The sequence below is a fragment of the Lathyrus oleraceus genome, chromosome 2, assembly GCF_024323335.1.
Source record: "Lathyrus oleraceus cultivar Zhongwan6 chromosome 2, CAAS_Psat_ZW6_1.0, whole genome shotgun sequence".
NCBI classification, from domain to species: Eukaryota; Viridiplantae; Streptophyta; class Magnoliopsida; order Fabales; family Fabaceae; genus Lathyrus; species Lathyrus oleraceus.
The window spans coordinates 443,416,661-443,438,065 of record NC_066580.1 but is presented as its reverse complement, the minus strand read 5'-3'; the positions used below and the strand labels follow the sequence as shown (position 1 = coordinate 443,438,065).

General features: G+C 36.3%; 1 protein-coding gene across 1 annotated transcript; it reads right to left on the bottom strand.

Moving 5' to 3' along the window:
- Positions 1-14,654: 14,654 nt before the first annotated feature.
- LOC127120174 (zinc finger CCCH domain-containing protein 44) lies at positions 14,655-21,162 on the bottom strand. Its single transcript, XM_051050581.1, has 10 exons — positions 20,449-21,162; positions 20,106-20,185; positions 19,403-19,590; positions 18,377-19,253; positions 18,157-18,284; positions 17,989-18,048; positions 17,857-17,907; positions 17,452-17,522; positions 16,781-16,935; positions 14,655-16,682 (listed from the first exon to the last, which is right to left on the bottom strand). The coding sequence occupies exons 1-10, from the start codon at positions 20,790-20,792 to the stop codon at positions 14,842-14,844; spliced, it is 3,795 nt and encodes a 1,264-aa protein (XP_050906538.1). The 5' UTR covers positions 20,793-21,162; the 3' UTR covers positions 14,655-14,841.
- Between the last annotated feature and the right edge of the window lie 243 nt (positions 21,163-21,405).

Genomic DNA, 21,405 nt, shown 5'->3' with positions numbered 1-21,405 from the left:
ATCCACTGTCAAAATACCAGTCTTCTTTGGCTGAAACTCTGAAGGAAGTGTGAGCTATCAGGTTAGTAACACCATTCCTAGGAACCCATTATTTTCTGTTGATAGAGATGTGATGTTTGGGTCTAGGTTGATGATGAGAAGGACTAGGAAACCCATACAACTTATAGCAGATTGGTTTTATGTGGCCAAATTTTCCACAGTAATGACATCTCCATCTTTGGTGTTTTCCTTTATGTTGTCTTCCCTTATGATGTTGTGACACATGATGTGACATCTTTGGTTTGCTACCAGTGTGACTACACTCAGGTTTGGATTCATTGAACCCAAGGCCAAACTTGTCTCCTTCCATTTTTCCAGTCTGGAGAATTTTGTCTAAGGTGTCAGATCCATTATTTAGCATTCTGACATACTTTGTCATCTCATCCAGTTTGGAGTTCAAGAACACTGCTTCAGTCTTCAACTTAGAGATGGTTTCCAAGTGTTCTGTCTTCTCATTCTCCAGTTGTATTATCAATTTATTCTGACTTTCCACTTGTTGACACACTTTTTCACTTCTGTGACACAACTTTCTGTAGGTAGTGGCTAACTCATCAAAGGTTACTTCCTCATCACTTGAGTCTTCATCAGAAGCCCATCTTCCAGTCAAGGCAGTCACAAGATTTGCAGACTCTCCTTCTGTTTCACTTTCATCAGACCAAGTAGCAGCAACACTCTTCTTCTATGTCTTGAGGTAGGTCCCACATTCAGCTCTAATGTGTCCATACCCATCACGTTCATGGCACTGAACTTCTTTTCCTTCTTTGGACTTTTCATCAGATCTTGTTCTTCTTCCAGCATTATTGGACCTACTGATGTCAGATGAGATGTTCTTGACATTAGACTTAGACCTTACATCCATCTTTTTCAGAAGTTTATTGAACTGTCTTCCCAGTAATGCTACATCATTTGCTAGACCTTCATCAGTATCTTGACCACTTTCTTCCTCTTTCTCTTCAGTGTTTGACATGAAGGCTATGCTTTTGACTTTCTTTTCAGATCCATCACACATTCCCAACTCAAATGTTTGGAGGGATCCAATTAGCTCATCCACTCTCATATTGCAAATGTCTTGAGATTCTTCTATGGCTGTCACTTTCATGGCAAATCTCTTAGGAAGTGACCTGAGTATTTTCCTCACTAGTTTTTCATCTGACATCTTCTCACCTAGGGCTTCTGAGGCATTAGCAATTTTAAAGATATTCATATGAAAGTCATGAATATTTTCATCTTCTTTCATCCTCAAATTTTCAAACTTGGTAGTGAGCAGCTGCAATCTAGACATCTTCACTCTAGAGGTGCCTTCATTAGTGGTTTTGAGAATATTCCAAGAATCTTTAGCCACCTCACAGTTGTTTACCAGACTGAAGATGTTCTTATCAACCCCATTGAATATAGAATTCAATGCTTTAGAGTTTCCAAGGGCTAGTTCATCCTCCTCCTTGGTCCATTGTTCCTCAGCCTTCTTATCAGTAGTAACTTCTCCTTCCTTAGTAATAACTGGATGTTCCCAGCCTGTTAGAACAACCTTCCAAGCCTTATTATCCAAAGATTTCAGGAAGGCTATCATTCAAGGTTTCCAGTAGTCATAGTTAGATACATCCATAATTGGTGGTCTGTGAACAGATCCTACGTCTCTATCCATAGTACCAAAAAGTAACGTCCTTAGATCTCACCCAGAACCAGAGCAGGATGCCTGCTCTGATACCAATTGAAATTCTGGTATCAGATATGAGATGTCGAAGGTAATGTCACGACACTAATATCTGAACAATATAAACAGGATAAAAGATAAAGAACAGTAATACAAGTGACACAAGCAATTGCTAACCCAGTTCGGTGCAAACTCACCTATGTCTGGGGGCTACCAAGCCAGGAAGGAAATCCACTAAACAGAATTAGTTCAAAGACTCTCAGTAAACAACTTCAAGTTACAGTCTTTTCACCTAATCTCTACCCGTGTGACTTCTACCTAAGAACTCTTAGATATGAGATCCTACTCACTCCCCCTCAATCACAGCAGTGATGTAAAACAAGTATTACAATGAAAGAAGACACTCTTCAAGAACACATACTTGATCTTGCTTAAAAGCTTCAACCAAGTAAACACACACTCATGCTTCAAAGCTTAGAGTGGACAAATTACAACTCAAAAGTCAGTCCAATTCAATTATCTATGGATGAATGAATGAATGGCTCACAATACACACGACCATACAAGACTAAAACCCTTATTCTCTCTCAATATTTTATTCGTTATTTCTTGTGTATTAAAACCAGGTTTTCCATGCCCTTTTTATAGAAGCGTTTGGCTGGGCTTGGACTTCATAAAACCCTAAAACTATTTTCCATTAATATCTTCTCATGACAACTGATTATATCTAGTTTTAATTACTGATTGAATGGCGCGTTCAATTATCACATCAATCACACAGAGATTATCATAAAAAGCGCAATTACACAATACATAACATTCAGACTGAATGTTCTGTATACAGATGTCATGACATCGGGTCTGACATCTCAGTAAAATCCTGCACAACCACATTTTAAACACCCTGCAGGGACATGTTATCTTATGTCAAGACAACACTTGTGACAACTTGTGAACACTCTAGGTTTTACCAAAATTGCTGCCAACACCTAGAACCAACAGTATGAACCATATCGTGATTGCTTTCATCCATTAATTGTCTCATGACTTGAAGAGAGTTATTTGTTAAAGACGAAATACCCTGTAGAGGAAAATACCATATTCCTCCCGGTGGTTATACTAGTTGGCCGAAGTTACCCATTGTGGATATTGAATCCAAATATGGGTTAAAAGTCATCGATGTCGCCATCATGCTCTCTAAATTTATTAACGTACTAGTAGGGGTGGCAAACGGGCATGCCCGCCCCGTTTAGGCCCGCCCCGCAAAAGCCCGCAAAAAACGGGGCGGGGCGGGGCGGTCATAGTTGAGGATGTGGGCCTAAAACTTAGACCCGCCCCGCAAAAACGTGAGGGAGGGGCGGGGAAAGCCCGCGGGCACTGCACTCTTTAAGCCTAAAAATGCAAAAATTTATGTAAATACACATGCCCGCAAAAGCTCGCGAAAAAAATGGGGCGGGGCAAACACATTTGAGGGTGAGGGCCTAAATCCTTGGCCCGCCCTGCACAAAAGTGCGGGAAAAATGGGCATGCCCCACGGGCCGAGCCCGTTTTGCCACCCCTACGTACTAGGGTGCAGGCTTGCCATCATTTCAGTTGGCATGCCATATGTTTCTTTTGAGGCAACGAGAAACCCAAATAAGGAGGCCTTTGGCCTCCTGGATTCCATAATTCCCTAACGAAAGTTGGTGTAGTTGACATATATGGTGATGAAATCTCCACATCTGGAGGTATAGAATATGCCACTTCTTAGCTTATAACCGTAGGCATCTCCTCAACTGAGGTTAGAGCCATCGGACTACCAACGCTAGTAACCGCCGGTTGTCCTCCTGGATTTGGAGTATTACTTTGGGAAGGGGTTTGGTTTTTTCGAGACATACTGGAAAGACATTTACCACTCCTTAAGTGCATAGCAGAAGGAAGATGTGCGATGTTAACTGGAACATGGTTATGATGCCTAAGGACAATGGAGGTTTGGGGATTATGGACCTTTCAACCATGAACTATAATTGCATCCTGAAGTTAGCATGGCAGTGAATTAATGGTGCGTAAGACATGTTGTGCATAGTTTTGAGAGGTGTATATAAATATGTGAAGTTGAACAACAATATAACTAGGAAGAACTCGGGATCTGGTTTGTGGAGGGCTATAAATAAGTCAATTCCATATCTTTTGAAGCATGGTAAGTGGCACATTTGTGATGGTAGAAGTGTTAATGCTTGGGAAGGTAGTTGGTTAGAGGCTGGAACTTGTATAAGTGATCATGTGCAGTTGATTCCAGCAAGTGTTCAAGGTGCAAAGGTGTGTGATTTAGTGACAGAAAGAGGGGATTGGAATTGGCAAATGTTGCAGTATTGGATCCCTTAGGGTATTATGAAGAAGATGAGCAATATTCAACCTCCAAATGGTGAACTCGATCCGGATAAATTCAGGCTGGAAGGATTAGCTCATGAGGTAGGTTTGGTGAAGCAGTTCTATGGTTTAATGACGCATTTTGATAACACTATTGTAGACCATGAATGGAAGAGAATTTGGAGGTTAAGATTTCCTGGTAGGATTAAGACTTTTTTTGGATGTTAAAGCGTGACATGGTGTTAAAAAATCAGAGCAAGAGTCGAAGGGGCCTTTGAGCAACTGCTTGTAGTTTGTGTGGGCATGAAAATGAAACTAAGTTGCATGTTTTTCGTGATTATACTTGCGCTTGGGAAATTTGGGTGAATAAAGTGCCATTGGATATAAATCACGATTTTTCTTAATTTGGAGTTGGAAGATTGGTTCAGTTTGAATATTAAGTATAACACTAAAGAGGGTGTAGGATAGGGTTCGTATCGGGCGATGGATTGTCATTCTCTTTGGTTTTGGCGTAATAAAGAGGAGCATAATGAGGAGTTCATAAGGCCTTCTAACCGTACCTTGCATGTGTATGTGCGGTTGAAGGAATATGAAGAGGCCTTGATGATGAATAAGAGGGTAGTTTGGAGGAACAAGAAGGTTAGGCTCATTAAGTGGGTTCCTCCTAGCCCAGGTATGGTAAAATTAAATGTGGATGGTACTTTCATAGAGGGAGTTGCTGTGGGGTGTGGGGGAATTGTTAGAGATGGTAAGCGTTGTTGGTTGAGAGGTTTTTCTAAGAATGTAGACATTTGTAGTAGCTATGTGGCTGATTTGTAGGGTTTTATTGAAGGGTTAATCCTAGTATTAGACCTTGGAATCATATAAGTATAAGTGAATGTGGATTCTTCTGAAATTGTGTTGGATATTAATCAGGGAAGGTCTAGGAGAACTGAAGGTTTGGAGATGCTTAAGAAGATTGGGAGCCTTCTGAGTAGGTTTGACGAAGCCTATGTGAAGCATGTGTTTAGAGAATCTAACCGGTGTGCGGACGCTCTTGCTAAATCCAAGTGTAGATTAAATAGGGTTATGCATCGTTATTCGGTTTCTCCTAGCTTTATTGAGAAGTTGTTAGTTGAGGATATTGCTCCTCTCTCTCTCTCTCTCTCTCTCTCTCTCTCTCTCTCTCTCTCTCTCTATATATATATATATATATATATATATATATATATATATATATATATATATATATATATATATATATATATATATATATATATATATATATATATATATATATATGTGTGTGTGTGTGTGTGTGTGTGTGTGTGTGTGTGTGTGTGTGTGTGTGTGTGTGTGTGAGAGAGAGAGAGAAGAAAAATAACATAAAATATATTTTTAGCAAAATTACAAGTTTTGAATAAATTAGAAAAAATGTATTGACTCTGAATGAGTGAAAGTCGACCCATAGAAGTATATCAACTTCTATGGGTCGATACAAAATGCATAGGAGTCGACCCCAATAAGGCAGAGCCATTTGGATTGCCAAAGCTTCAGCTAGAGTCGACCTCAACCCTTTATGAGTCGACTCACCCGTGCTTTGTGTTGACCCAAGACCCTAGTGTGTCGACACATACAAGGCATCAACTTTTCTTTTAAAAATGCTACCAGTGTGTGTTGACCCATAACTCTGTTTTCACATAAAAATCAACTTTTAACATGTAAAGATGTTTCTAATCTGTTTTAAAATGTCCTAAGATGAAAATGCACATCTAAACATAGAGAGAAAGATCCAATGTAAACAAATATTAAGTGTCATAGGTTTGAAATCATTCAGAACATTTCTAAAAGGGATAGTGCACTCACATTTCTTTTGACAATGTTGGCTTCCATGGTTTGTTGGAAGAATCCCATTCTCAATGTATGTCATAATAAAAGTGATCCATGACGGTTCTTTCGTTCATGTAGTTACCGCGGCCACTACCACCGTGGTTGAGAGACTATGTCTCTTTAGTGTTTCTTGGATGAAAGAGTGTTTGATTCTTGTAACTCTTGTGTTATCTTCTTTGGTAGGACATATGCTCTAGTGTTCTTCGTCCTTTGCACATGCAAATCTCGATTGCCTTAAATGTGCTCGATTTATCATTGACCATGGCTACATACCTTTGTAGTGGTGGGTCTTTGGCTTGTGCATCCCTCTTCACTTGGGAGACTAGTAGTTGAGAATTTATTTGTAGTTTAACTTCTTATACTCCCACTTTTGTTGCTAGGGTGAGGCTAGTGAAAAAGACTTCATACCCAGCTTGGTTGTTTGTTGTGGACATGTCAAAACACATAAATACTTTTACTATAAACCCCTTCTCACTCTCAAGGATGAGGCCAATCGAATCCACTTCCTTTTCTATTTGATGGTTCATCTATGAAGATGGTTCATTTTGTTCATGTTTCAGATGTGGTCGGGGTTAATAAGGGTACTTGTTTTAAGAAAGTCAACAAAGACACGGGCTTTTAGGGTCTTACTTGTTTCGAAAAAGATATTAAATTATGAAATCTTGATAGACCACTTCATCATCCTCCATGTCAAGTCTGGTCTGAAGGATACTTGTTTTAAGGGTTAGTAGTACAAACCACCACTTAATAAGGCAATGTCCAAATCTAGTAGCGGGTTGCAGGACTTGTTAATGCCTTGGAGGTGAAATAAATTGGATTCTGGTTGGTACCTACCTCTCTCCTGAGAACAACACTCATTGCTTCTGCAAATACGACAAGGTATATGTACAATGTATCCCTGGTCGTAGGCCTCAACAGGATCAGGGGTTTGGAAGCTTCATTTAGATGAAGGCTTGTTCGTACTCCGATGTGCATTCAAATTGCACTGCCTTCCTTGAGAATCTATAGAATAGAATAGTGGGATGGGCATATTTAAATATAAACTTGTTCAGGCTTGGAGACTTTGTTGTTGCGGAAGTTTTTCACCAATGGGAGAGATTATTGGTGTATCGTTGTCTTGAGGGGCGTTTATGGTTTATTGAATATCGTTGATCATATTGTGTTGGAATTGTTCTCGGAGCGGCCATCGGGGAAGTTAACAAAAAGTCTAATTACGATTGTCAAAATTGTAATGAAAAGACACTCGTGGTGGTGCAACAATGAAAAATGAAAAAATGTGATGAAGAATTTGAGTGAGTCAAAAGACGATTTCCACATAAGGCGCCATTATATTGTACTAAAACAGAAGTAGATGAATGGTTCAAGATGATTATCGTGGTGAAGCTTCTGATATGATGGTTATGATCTCCGTTGATCAAAGAATGAAATATCTACAAGATTAACAATTCAACGCTCAAGTCAGTGGCTTAGTTGATGTTAAATTATGCAAGTGTGTCAGTAAAAGAATACAAGAATGTGACTCAAAGTCACATTTCTTTAAAGAAGACGGTTAGAATCGTTCTCGATTGATTTGTCATAGAGTGCGGACGCCAATTGGATGTGGATCAACGATTTAGATGAGGAATAAAATCGTCCTCTTAAGTGATGTTCAATAATTGAGGTTCAGATATACGTCAATCAGTAAAGTGTCTAAATTAGATTGGACTGAAATAATAAAATTATCTCACTTCTACGATCTTGAAAAAGGATTTTGTCCGATATGTTCTTGATATTTGTTATTCTTGTAATTTTTTTGAGAATGTATATCTTGATTTAAATTTGAAACTTATGAGCTTACATTAACTTTTTTAATTCTTCCAAGATGGCAATACTTTCAATGCATCCAAGCATGGGATCATTAGAGGATGATGATCCTCTACTTTTGTTGAGGAATAAGAGTCTGTAGCCTTAGGTAGGTTCCATGGATGGAAACTAGACAACAAACATGAAAGGAGACGGGAGAAGACTTGATGCAAAAAGTGGGAACACGAATAAACCGGTAAGTAAGGAGCCAAAGCAACAAAAGACAAGCAGCCACTTCAAGAAAACGTGAAGATTCTTCTTAAAGCTTGTTGTTACATAATATGTTTAAATAATGTACTACTATTTTTTTATTATTATTATATATTTCTTGCGTCTTAATTTATCAGAAAAAAAATCATATTTTTGTCTCAAATTATAATAAAAAATCGACTTTTATTTATTTAATTACGTCTTTTTCAAAAATTACTTTTACTAATTTTTGTGAAATTTAATATTAAAATTGTATTTAATTTTTTTAAATCAATAATTAATACAAATTATTTTTATATTTTCTGTGTAATTTATTTTTTAAAAGTACAAAAAATCATACTTCAAATTATTATGTTTTAATTTTCTTAATAAATCTATATGACTAGATTTTTTTATAAAAATTGGTATCCACATTATTAAAACTTTCCTACATTTTCCTTCCCATTTTCTACATTTCTATAAGAATATATATTACTAACAAGAACTACAATTTACCTTGTAAAGAAAAAATTATACTTTATCAAGAATAAAACTAAAATAAAAATTATTGGAAGTTTGAAAGGGAATAGAGAATTTTGAAAGAAAAAAAGAAAAGAAAAGATTGAATGAAAATAAGGGGATTTCTTATCCCATCCTATGAAGTGGAAAAGCACCCTATAAAAAATTTAAAATGTCGCTCAAATCTCGGAGATGCATCTTCTGAAAATGTTGGAAACACGAATTATCAATAAGGGCATTTCAAAAATATAATGAAAATGACACACACTAAAAGACCAATACATATTACTATCAGTAGTGTGACGTTGTCTATCACATACTTCGTCTTCCACCTACAGTCTTCTGATAACTTCGAGTACAAGTAGACCAAACAAACGACCCCCCAGTTGTACTCGTAGATCCGCTAGAAGTACCATAGGTAGACGACATCCACATAAGTGGCACTCTTATCCATAAAAATCGTAGTGTCAATCAAATATAGTAAGTATGCTCTCATAACATACACTCTATGGAGCTCCACCTGCTCGTCGTCACCTCTAGTATGCTCTGCTCTAAGGAGCTCATTTGTATATACCGTTTTCAAAAATTTAAACTTAGCGTAAGCCCCTGTGGTTTTTTCAACTCCCTCATGGAAACCTCTAGGTCAACTCTAAGATAGTCTACCACAACCTCGAGTGCCTCATCTTTGTTAATTCTCCCATGATTTAGAAGTTTCCTCTTAATCAGAAGATGCACCAAACACGACACATTGTTGAGTGTGATAGACATCTCACTAAGTGGTAGATGAAATGAAGACATCTCAGTATGTCATCTCTCCACGAATACATTAAGCATCATGTAGTTGATCATACATAATCGGTCTTGCACAAGTTCTTCATCCCAAATATGGACAAATCAGTTTGGCAAGCCAATAATCTTCCACCCATGGTTAATGAATTTCAGTAGATCACGGTCCTGCCAAAAAATAAATCTATGTCAGAAATTTTTAATATAATAATAAACGTAATATAAAAGAATGAATTCAATTAATTTTACCTCTTCGTCCCGGAAATGTCCAGCAGTATAGTCCGAATACAAAGGCAACAATGACAATTCTATAGGGTCTCCTTTAAATACATGAGGTGGCACTGGCTCACCAACCTCAACATCCTGAGATGGCACTAGCTCATCAATCTAAGGTGGCACTGACTCATCAGGATGAAGTCCCTCCGATGCATGGGGTGACACTAGTGTCTCAGGTACCTCTGACACCTAAATAGGTTAAACTTGTCACCTACGGGAATATGGAGGTAGTGATACGTCGGTAGGTGACACTTGTCTCCTACGGAAGATGGAAAAGCATGAGCCCCGTAAGTCTACGCTTTCGCTGAACCTGGATATATTGAATAGGAGGCTCTGGAACCTAATTATTCTCTCTCTGAACTGATGCATGTTGTGCAATCTTCTTGTGCCTCAGTTTGTCGTCTCTATCAGTCAAGTGTTACATAATTACTACAAACAACCCTACAAGCAAGAAAAACAACAAAAAATAGATAGATAAATTACGAAGATGCATCTCTGGTTCCTAGTAGTCCAAACGTTGAAAATTTTTGGAGATGCATTTTCAAAATTTCCTGCAACTTCCAACTTTGTCAATGATAGTAATGCAAACCACCGAACTCCCAAAAATAATGCATTGATCGTTATTTTTAACCATCAAACACGTTTTTCAATAAGTATAAACTATCATTCAGGCAAAAACTATCTATTTTTTAACATAAATCATCAATTTTTACTCATTTATATAAATACTCAAAAAAGTTTACAAAAATAAAAAACATACAAATTGAGAGTTTACTTCAGTGTTGAATGATTTCTTTGATGTACTTGATGTTGATGGAAGAAACTTTGAACTTGGTTGATTGATTTTGAGAGAATGTGAGTTGAGAGGGTTTGAGAAAAAAATTAGTATATTTTTAGAAGTGAGGAAGGAGAAGGATTCTGACGCTTTTAGAACCAAAACCATCGGGAGATGCATCTCTGTAATGCACTTTCGAAAAATTTTAACGTTAAATCAGGGTTTCATTTACTTATGGTGCATCCATAGATGCATCTTCAGAAACTGAGATCATTTTTGTATTTTCACGTGGTGTCTAATAATACATAGGATGCATTAAAAAGCCTCGAAAATAATAGAAGAATTTAGATGAGAAGGATTTTGGAAATTTTATTTTTATTTAAAAATCAAAAAAATTCTAATTTGAAAAATTATTCGAATATAATTTATGTTATTATATTATTTCAAAAATAAAAAAATATATGTCAATGATAAATATTATTTTATCATTCTATATAAAATCTTTTTTTCAAAAGATTAAAAATTTCTCTATATTTAAAAAAAAAAGAAAATCATTTCTCAAAATCTTCTCTTTCTCTCCCCTTCAAACTCCAAACTCTCAAACAAAATCTTAAGAATATATTTGGATTGCAGGTATGAAATATAATGGAGTAAAATTGCATGTATAATATATAATGTAGTGAAATAGAGTGGTAACTAATGAAATTTCATTGTTTAAATTTGTAAATAATGAATGGAATATCCAATTTTCTATTTGTTATGGTGTATGTGATAGAATAAGAATCAAACAATAAAATATTTATATTCTATTCTATTCCGTTATGTTTCATTCTCCTCCGAACGATCAATTTAAATATAATCTAAATTGTATTTTATTTTCAATAAATTATGCGTTAAACAATAAATGTTAAAAGAGAGGCAAATTGTTTTTTAAACTAAAACTTAGTACCCCATCCATTCATTTTTAAGTTTCATTTTCTAAAAATATTTTTGTTTTTTTTTTTAAATGTCATTTCAAAATTCAATGTAATATTGTCAACATTATGCATAATCATTTATTATAAAGAGAGCAAAATTAGATAAATTATTAAATCGTTAAGGATATTGTAAAAAAATAATCATTATTTAATAATAATTATTAATTGTTTTATGTGTAAAAAAATAAAAAATAAAATTACACTTAAAAGAAACTGGGAGTAATAATTAGCTAGAATATTTTTCGCTAAAGTTCTATTCAACTTTCTGATTTAGCATTTCCCTGTTTTTATCTCAAAAGGCTCTTCTTCTGCGCTTCCAAACCCAAGTTGATATATACTGTTGTCGATATCTTTACTTGTCAGGTATTGAAAAAGATATACTGGGAAATTTGCACTTTATCTAAGAATTTTTTTTCTACATTGTGTTTGTATTTGATATGCCCTTTTTACTGTTGTATACTTTTCACGGTAGACAAAGGGGGTTTATTTATTTACACTCAGCACAAAAAGTGCATGTTTTCAGTTGAATGATGTTTCATCATAGAAATCTATATGTTCGTATTCAAATAGCAACAGCCATTATTTCTCACCTATAAGTTCAATCTGGTGAATGGTGAAAGAATTCAAGACATTTGGAGTATACCGTAACGGGACCCAGATCCGTTTGACAGAATCAAAAGCTCTTCACATATGGAAACAAGTAATAATTGCAACTAAGACAATTAAAACACTCCAATGGCGATTTGAAAAGGTAACAAAAAGAAGGTACAAGCTTTTCATTTCACCATGCAGAAGTTCTATATAATTGTGAGATAGAACTGAATGTGCCGATAGTAATTGCCCGTGTACCTTTCTATGAAATCTTTTGTCGGAGGTATAGCGGCAGACCAAGCCAATGTGGTTAATAAAGCACTCGCGTCAGTCATTGTTGCCTGCTTCTTGCTTTTATCAGCATTCAGAATGCAAAGTTTTACTAAAAGCCAGAAACCAAAACAAACTATTGCAAATCCATCTTTTTGCAAGTGCATATGAAATGTTCATTTGTTTTACTAGGATCACAATCATTAGAATCTTAACTTGGGAGTTCCTAAAATCATACAAAACTGAAGGAAAATACAAGGTGGTTAGTGGTTACAATAAACGGTAATCTGCATCAACATCAATCATATATAGTTCTAATGTTACCTTCGTTGGCCAAAGAGATATATTTGTATTCAGGAGAAATATACAGTTACATCAACTCGTAATACCCAATAATGATTAACCAAACATGTGTACTGTCTCTAGTATTAGGACATGGAAAATGGCAAGGATGTGTACCTACCATTCTGTACTTTATAGTCCTTAAAAAGTCCACCTCAATGATGAATCCAGAGACCAAGATATCAAATGATGAACATAAGTACAAAAATAGCGCTTGATGAAACAAGAAAGGTTAGACAATGTTGAAGAGTGTTGCTCTGCATTGTGAAAACTGAAACGAATAAAAATGAACCACGGAGTCACTGACTGTACCGTCTTCAGGATAACAGGACATAAGTATTGATAAGAATGAATCACTCTTCCAGACTTTTCTTTACTTGGACAAATTCTTTGCAGAGCCATAGTAAAAACTGTTTCGAAAAGGAAACTCAGAGAGTTCCCCACTCCTATTTTGACCGACAGCTATGTAAATTATTCAATAAACTGCTATAAACATGTAAATCAATTAATTGCAGCAACAAACATATACAAATAACCAGTAAAGTGGCACAAAACATCATACTGAGGACCAATCCAAAACCCCAAATTGAATACAAAAGTCAACACACAAAATATGAAGAACTTTGTAGTTCTGACAAAATCCTTAAGCAGCACATTCAAATTGCTATGTAGAGTGAAAATCATTTACATAGGGTGAGAATATGATAAAAAAATCCAATCACATAAAGGCAAATATACCTAAAAATGATGCAGAACTAGCAACTATTCCAGCAGCTGCATATCCACTGGCTCCAATGAAAGGATCAAAGTGTCAAATATTGGAGCCAAAGCACCAATTCCTACAATAATTGCTAGGTAAGCTAATACTATTGACTGTTTAATGCATAAAAGTAGAAAACATAAAATACACGACAAAATTGAGTCAATTTGAACTTATGCATTCCAAAACACACTTACGACGCATGTTATTAAGGAATTCATATCACGAGTAACAGCCATCGAGGTACACCCACCTAATACAGTGGTATCAATAACAGCATAATACCTCACTTCTGTTTAGCCAGCTTGCTTATCTTGATTGAGTCCCTTCTTCATTTCTTTTTAATGAAAACCATTGCAGAATTAGCAAATATGAAAACCATTGCCGAATTGCCTCCTACAAATAGTCCTTTCATCTTCATAACTATATATGCAAATGCAACGAATGTGATATTTTTAATTTTTATAAATTACATTTCGAAGAAAAGAAAATAACTTGGTGGAGAACGTAGACTTGGGCTAAACATGCAAGCAATATTCACAAAACCAAATACATTCTCAATGTGTTATTACGGTAGCATAAACAGTCAAGATTCCCGCATTTGTATTTCATTATCACCTAAACTTACACCAAACTGATGTCCAATCACAAATCACAATGCTACTAATTAATTTAGTTTACAAACCATTTTTTTCCACTTGATATCAAAACAATAATAGAAGCCGTTTCTTAATACTAGATTAAAAGGCGTCATAATATCTTAATCATATCTAGATACAGACCATTTATATCCAAATCATTCTTAGTGATTTGATCTTAAGATTTTTCCTAGTCTCTTCTATCTCTTGCGCAAATACTTACAATCTAATCTACTCTCCTTCTAAGGGCTTCTATGTGTATTTTCAACACATGCCCAAACCATCTAATGTGAGACTTCACGTCTTTTTCACAGTATGTGCTACTCAAATTTTCACTCTAATGCATTCATTTTTAATTCTGTCTTGAAATCTGCCCACTCTTCCAACATAACAGTCTCTTCACTATAATAAAAGATATGCAATATAGCATCAAAATTTAGATCTTAAAAAACTGAACTGAATATAGCAGTTACTAGACAAGAGGAGGAAAAGAAATAAAAACAGTAAAGCAATCCATGGCACCTCAAATATCACCAGAACAGTTTACTTATCTTTTTTTTTTGTGCCGTTTTCTATTGTCACCAACTCACCTGACTCCTGCAGAGGCCGACAAGGCAATCCACTACATTCAGAACTGAATGTATTAGTGCTATTGAGATTTGACAACTCGAACTATTTGTTGAGGAAAATTTTGACAGCTGACATCCAATAATTTACCCATACTAATTTGGTATCGTAAGGATAAAATGAAATTTTGGGGGTTAGAAAGGAAGAAAAAGAATGGAAGGAAACAAATTGATAATTAGCAATCACATAAAAACAGATAAACTGTGCTGGAATAGTTCATATAAAAAAATTGACACTTGACTAATATTGCCTGGTTAAATTACAACGAGTGGAACGAGCCAACTTCAGATATGTTACGGATTACAAAAATCAAATGAGACCGATGCTAATGGGATCCAAAATCATGGATGGAAGTAATCACAGGATGCCCCCTTTCTACAGTATCCACTTTCATAAAATTTACAGACCCGTTGCCCTTTGGGCAGAGGTCTGTGTGATCCTCCATTACCAACGCCAAATACTGGTTGCCTGTTCCATGCATTTCTGCCTCTAACTAATCCTTGTTCCCTACCATGACCTGGAAAACCCCGATCTCTGGGCACAGAAAACCGATCACTTCCGTATCTTGTCTGGCTATCCCCAAAGCTTGGAGTTACTACAGAACTGCATGAATTTGAACTTCTGTTCTCGTTCACTGCCGTCTGTCCTACTCCCCAGCTTGTGTTTGCATTCCGTTGATCCATTCCTCCCCATCCCAAGTGTGTACTACTCTCCAACCCAAGTCTCCAAGTGGTGTCTACGGTCATGCTCAATGTTTCAGTGGATGGAAAAATAGAAGAATTTTCCGAGCCTGACTCCCATTGATTACTTGAAACACAAATGTTGTTTGAACCCACGTCAACTTTAGAATTTCTTGAGGAAAGCTCCCCTGAAATTCTTTGATGATGATGATGATGGACATCAGCTTGTTGTAATGGCTCCTCTGCTACTGTGGACTGAGATAGTAACTGTAAATCACATGTGGAGCTCAATGCATCACCCTTACCTGCATCAAGTATTGGGCTAAGCTCTGCAAAACTGAGACAAAGATTTTTAGAACCATCAGTTAATTCCTCGCTACGTTTCATAATGGAAGTGGGAGATTCCAAGCCACCAAGTGACTCCATTGCCTCAACTTCTGCCAAAAGATCTGAAACTGATTCATCAAAATCATCTGGTTCACCAATAATAGCCTGCCATGTAATTGTATTACATGTTGAAGGGGAAGGGGGACGGGTCAAATCAAATCCCAGTCTAAGTGGTGATATTCTTGTCTCAGAAACATGAGCAGATGTGGTATCCAAGCAATTGGAAGAAATATTTACATCAGGGTGTCTCCAGCTTTGTCCCGAAGATTGCCCTGAGTTGTCTTCACTATCTGATTGCTTCTGATGATTCTGACCATCAGAAATCCTGTCCAAGCCATGATTTCCATTATCTTCAGGGTTTTTCTCAATCCCATGATTCTCACTAAATTTGTTGGTATGATTCTCATTCAGTTTCTCAGCAAACACGGTTGGTTGTTGCAAAGGGTGTACATGTGACTGGTCATGCCATCCATTGCTCCTTACAGATTCATCTTTACCATTAGACTGGGTAGAAGTATCGTCCACTTTATGTTCTATCGTATGTTCTATGATTCGGCTTGCTGCAGAAATTTCATTCTGTATTGAATTCCTCTCACTATCCTGACTGCTTTCTTTGTCACCCAATGCAACACTGGCTCCTAAAGAGAGCAACAGGCTGCTGTGCTGCAATGGCACATTTTTGGAGCATTTCCCATTAAGTGCATCATTTAACAATATAGAGTTTGCTTGTTTCTCATCTATCCTCCATATTCTGAAATCTGGAGGGAAATGTCCACTTGCATTCCACTTATACAGCTGCAACATAGAAAAAGGTCCTTGAACCTTACTAGATGGATCCTGATAATGCCATGATTTATCATTCATAAAATCATCAAATGGCTGCTCAATCCCTGTAGAGGGAAGTGGAGATGAAATGTCCACTGCAACACTAGACACTTCTGATTTTATTACAACACTAGCACTATCATCAACAGCAGTTTCGTTAGGGTCAATATACTTCTTTGCTAAGCATGTATTTCCAATTGGGTCACTGGCTGTGGTCAAGTCTCGTGTTCTGCCCCCAACACCATTCAAGACACCATCCCAAATTCTGGAAAAAATAGGTATATTGCCATCTGCATATACATAATCATAGTTACCGTGAGATAAGCACTGTCTGGACAGCTGTTAAAAGATACTTGAAAACAAAGTTAGTGGAGCAAATGAATTTTACCTTGTTTATTGCCATCCGACTCTCCTGCATCTTCATCAGACTCATACAATGAATCCAAATTGGGGTCAGAGTGTACATCTGGAATTTCATGCAGCCTGCGCTGACGTTCCTCATGTGAACTTAGTAGCTGCAACTTTTCCACACATTCTTTAAGCGTGCAATTTGGTCAAGGAACCTTGGTCATGTCTATGGCACACAAATGAATAAGCAGGAAAGAAAATCATTAAGAAACCAACTAACATGGACCTACCCACTTATTGCTGAACATATCCTTGTTAAATTTATTGCATGTCTGCTTAATTCTTAGTTGAAAAATCGGGAACCAAATCATGTTATTGCAAATTCATTCATGTATTAAGCAGTTACAAATTGAAGGACAACACAGTAAATAAAAACATAGCTAGCTACAGAAATAATTTAAAGATGTACTAGAAGGACGGAAATAAAGAAAGAAGAAAATTAACACATTGCTCTATATGCCTATACAGTTTTTTGTGACTGTAACATCCAATCAACTAGGCTTCCCTAATGATTTAATCTGTATAAACTTAAGTTCATTTATTAGCTAACATTTCACATATGAATGATCAATAGTTGTAGAATCAAACTGTGAATTACTCAGTACCCAACCGTTTATCATATTGAGGAAAGAAGTAAATGGTAAAGGATATTCTTTTCTGTGCCCCTTCTCGCTTGCTCTATCACGAAGATTATTAAGCCGCAATTTCTCAGCTTCCAACAACTACATCAATCAAAGAGGGGGGAAATTAAACCAGCAGCCAAATTTTAAAGAAACGATAGCAAATGATGACTTTGATGATAACAAAAAAGGGAAAAATATTTCAAGAGTTTCTATTTCAACCAAAGCGTTTTGCAAATTAAATTCACGTGGCATTTGGCAATAATTAAGTGACAGTTAAAAGGCATTGCTTTCAATTATTTAGGCATGATACTTTATTAAATTTCAGTATGGATTTTCTACACATTGATGTTTTCTTACAATTAAATGAGCATTCATCCTGATTCCTGAACCATAAGTCAGATTATTAAACAGATAAAAATTAATAGAAGCTTACATCATTAACTCTAATTTCATGAAATGTCAACGCTTTGTTCAGAATCTCTCCCTACAATCAACAAAAACAGCCCTCGTAAACTCATACAAAATATAGCATATTCTATGGAAGCTGACATATATACACACTAACCACTGTCAATCTCTTTGAAAGCCCATACTTTATACTCTGACGCAGTCGCTTGCATTCATCCTGAACATGGGATAAATATATTAATCATCGGCAAACTCCCATGGAAGAAACTTGACTCGTCTACACAATTTAAAGGTCCATAACACGCTAAAGTAAATTCCTATTTACCTCAGAAAACTCCTGATTTGAAATCTCATCTATGGATATGACCTCTTTCCGATTTAAGTTTAAAATTTCAAGCTTAATATCAGTTGTTCTAGTGCCAATTTTGTAAGGTTCAGCAACCTTGCTTGTACCTGCACAATTAGTTACCAACACAAATTTCAAGCCCTGAAATTTACAATTTGTACACTCACCCAAGTATCAGATGTGGTAAAATTTCACATACCTACAACTTGGACAAGTCTATACATATCTTGTTTCTGATCACCACTAGAGATTCTTATCCGCACAAAAGAACCGGCAACCTTCTCGTGAATCCTTTCAGTATCATCAGTCAGACTCTCCATCAGACTTCGACGCAAGTAGATCAAGTTAATGTTGTGAGCATTTATTGCAGCATATGCATCTTGATTATTTTGAGGCACAGGCACGTCATCCCTTTTACTTGTTGAACCTCTCTTATCGTTAACTAATATCGGCTGTTTATTGTAATTCTCCATGGCCTCCTTTTCATTAGCAATAGCATCACTAACTCCTGCTCCAAGAGTATTTTCTGCACGGGTATTGTCTTTTACAAGGAAGTGGGGTTCAAGGAGCATTAGCATTTCAATGTAGCCAAGACGTGCTTTTCCAAACAAATTTACTAGTCTAGAGTCACAAACAATTTGGGATTTTTGTTGAGGATCACGCAGATTGTTTTTCTTTATATACTCCAGCAAGAGATTCTGGACATCAAATTGAGACAGGAGAGATGTATCACCATTTCTCATATGTGAGACAAACTCTAGAAGCTCCTTTGATGCCCAACTCGCACAATCAGGCAGAGACACACCCGTGTCACCACTTGAAGGTCCCTTCGACTTCTTGTTTTTCAAATTATTTGATTCTATGTCTATGCAGGAGTTCTCAGAACCAGAACCTTTGTCGTCTTTATTAACATGATAAAGTTCATGGGAAGTTTGAACCACAGGAGCAGCACCTGTCAATGGGTTTTTAGCTCGAAGCAGCTCATCAAATGTTAAAGATAAATCCGCTTTCAAATATACCCAATACACCTTGAAAAGATACTCCCAGCTGCTCTTGTCATCGAAATCCACTTCACACTGTAAAACTAGCATAGGTCAATAAAATTATAACATCATGTATCATTTACTCAACATCAAGTCCTCCCTCTCTTCCAACACATATGAGAGAAAGAGAGAATGGGAAACACTATTGAAGGTAACAGCATAAATAAGAAAGATAAGCATACCATTTCCTTATTTCCCTGGGCACTGTTCTCAATCATCATTATAGTTTTCTTGCACATTCCACACAAACCTTTATTCCCTCTAATACAAACAAAATCAGCACCTTGTATACACCCCTTGCACAAAGAATACGTACAAGTATAGCACATATAATGTGATGCTTTCTGACAAGAACTGCATATATGCCAACCTGAGCAGCGCAAAATCAATGTATATTAAAGGAAAGCTGTGGCTTTGTTTAATGCATAATAAAATATTAAAATCCAAAACAAATATACGCGATAGATTTCTCAAAATAAGGAATGAGTGCTAATTGGCAAACTAACAAATGTCAAACTCACACTATTAAATTGTGTTCGGCACACTATTAAATTGTGTTCGGCGGGTGATTAATGAGTCATGGCACCTTAAACTTAGTAACAATCTACTGGATTGTGCTTAACATATTTGAATTGTGTTGACCATACACTTTGTCGTCAAATTTTTGCCTCAGAATATATTTTTTAATAGCATAACAAAGAATATTGAATAGATTACTATAAGAGACAATTTTGAGTAGATTATGAACAATCTACAACATTCGGGCAATTATTCCGAGCAAACACACAAAGAATGACTCGGGCATAGAGTTTGCTAAATTAAATCCAATTGCATGTTAATTATTAATAAATTAAACCAATAATTAAACCAAAACAAGGAAAATACCGCAATTCCATTTGGCTTTTGCACGGAAGAACGCCTCATCTCTCTTGACACATGCCGGATGATATGCTTTAGGACAGCCCCTGGACATTAGAAGAAAAAGATAGAAAAAATAAATTAAATACTACTAGAAAACACCGATGATAATGATTGAATGAATAATGCATGGGCAACTTTAATTGCAAGCTATAAGCCAATAGAAAAAAGAATCTATAAAACAAAACAAAAAAATCATTAATTGAAAACTGAAAATCAAAAATTCAAAGTCCAATTCCAAATCATTCCATTTTCAACCATCAAGCTGAAACAATTAACCCTCACAATCGTGATTTCAATCATCACTCACCGACGATCGCAGAGAACTAGACTTCCACCATCGAAGCATATAAAACAAACATCCTCATCGTCTTTCTTCACCTTCTGCTTTTGCTTCAGTTTCGGCGGAGGTGCTGCTTTCGGAATTTCCACCATTGGACGAGCACGCTTCTTCGTCAAAACATCACTATCCGCGGCAGCAACGGCAAGAACTACTTTACGCGCAGAAAAACAACCGTCCTTCTCCGTCATCTTAACATCAACATCAACATCAACATCAACATCGGCAACAACCTTCGTAGGAGCTCCCACTAGATTCGCCTCCAACTCCGTCACTGTCGCGGTCGTCAGTGTTTCCAACTTCGGTTCCTCCATTAAATCAATTTTTAAAAAATCCAATCGAATCGAAGAGAAAGATAGAGAATCAAATCAATTATAAATAATCAATAATTAGGTAACATAAATTGAACTGAGTTGAATTCGAGTTTAGTTGAGTTGAGTTGCGTAAAGGAAAGTGAAACTGAAAACCCTAGTTGAAAAAAAAATGAAGCACATAGAAATGAAAATAGAAAATGGACTTGGTTCAGATGTAACTAATTATTTTTTGGTAATTTGGTTTCAAAAAGTAAAGAGATCCCTATCATGCTAGAGAGAGAAAGTAGAGAGAGAAAGTGTGGAACTCTGACTATCACTCAGAAGAAGTGAAGAAAGAACGTAGACATCAGGCCTACTATTGCTCACTCAGGATTGGTTCAATTTTGCACCTTTCTAATTAAGCTTTTTTTTCTTTTAATAAGATTAATTAATTGAACTGATACTAGATTAATTAAGTAGTATTACAGTAAGTTTTAATTTTAATCTCACGATGATTGTGTGAATTTAAAAAAAAAAATCTGAAATGTGAGCAGAAGCACGTGGTTAGTGGGAGCCAGCCAATGTGGGGTCCACATGGCAATTTTGTTCAACGCCGAAAACACGGTCCAACTCT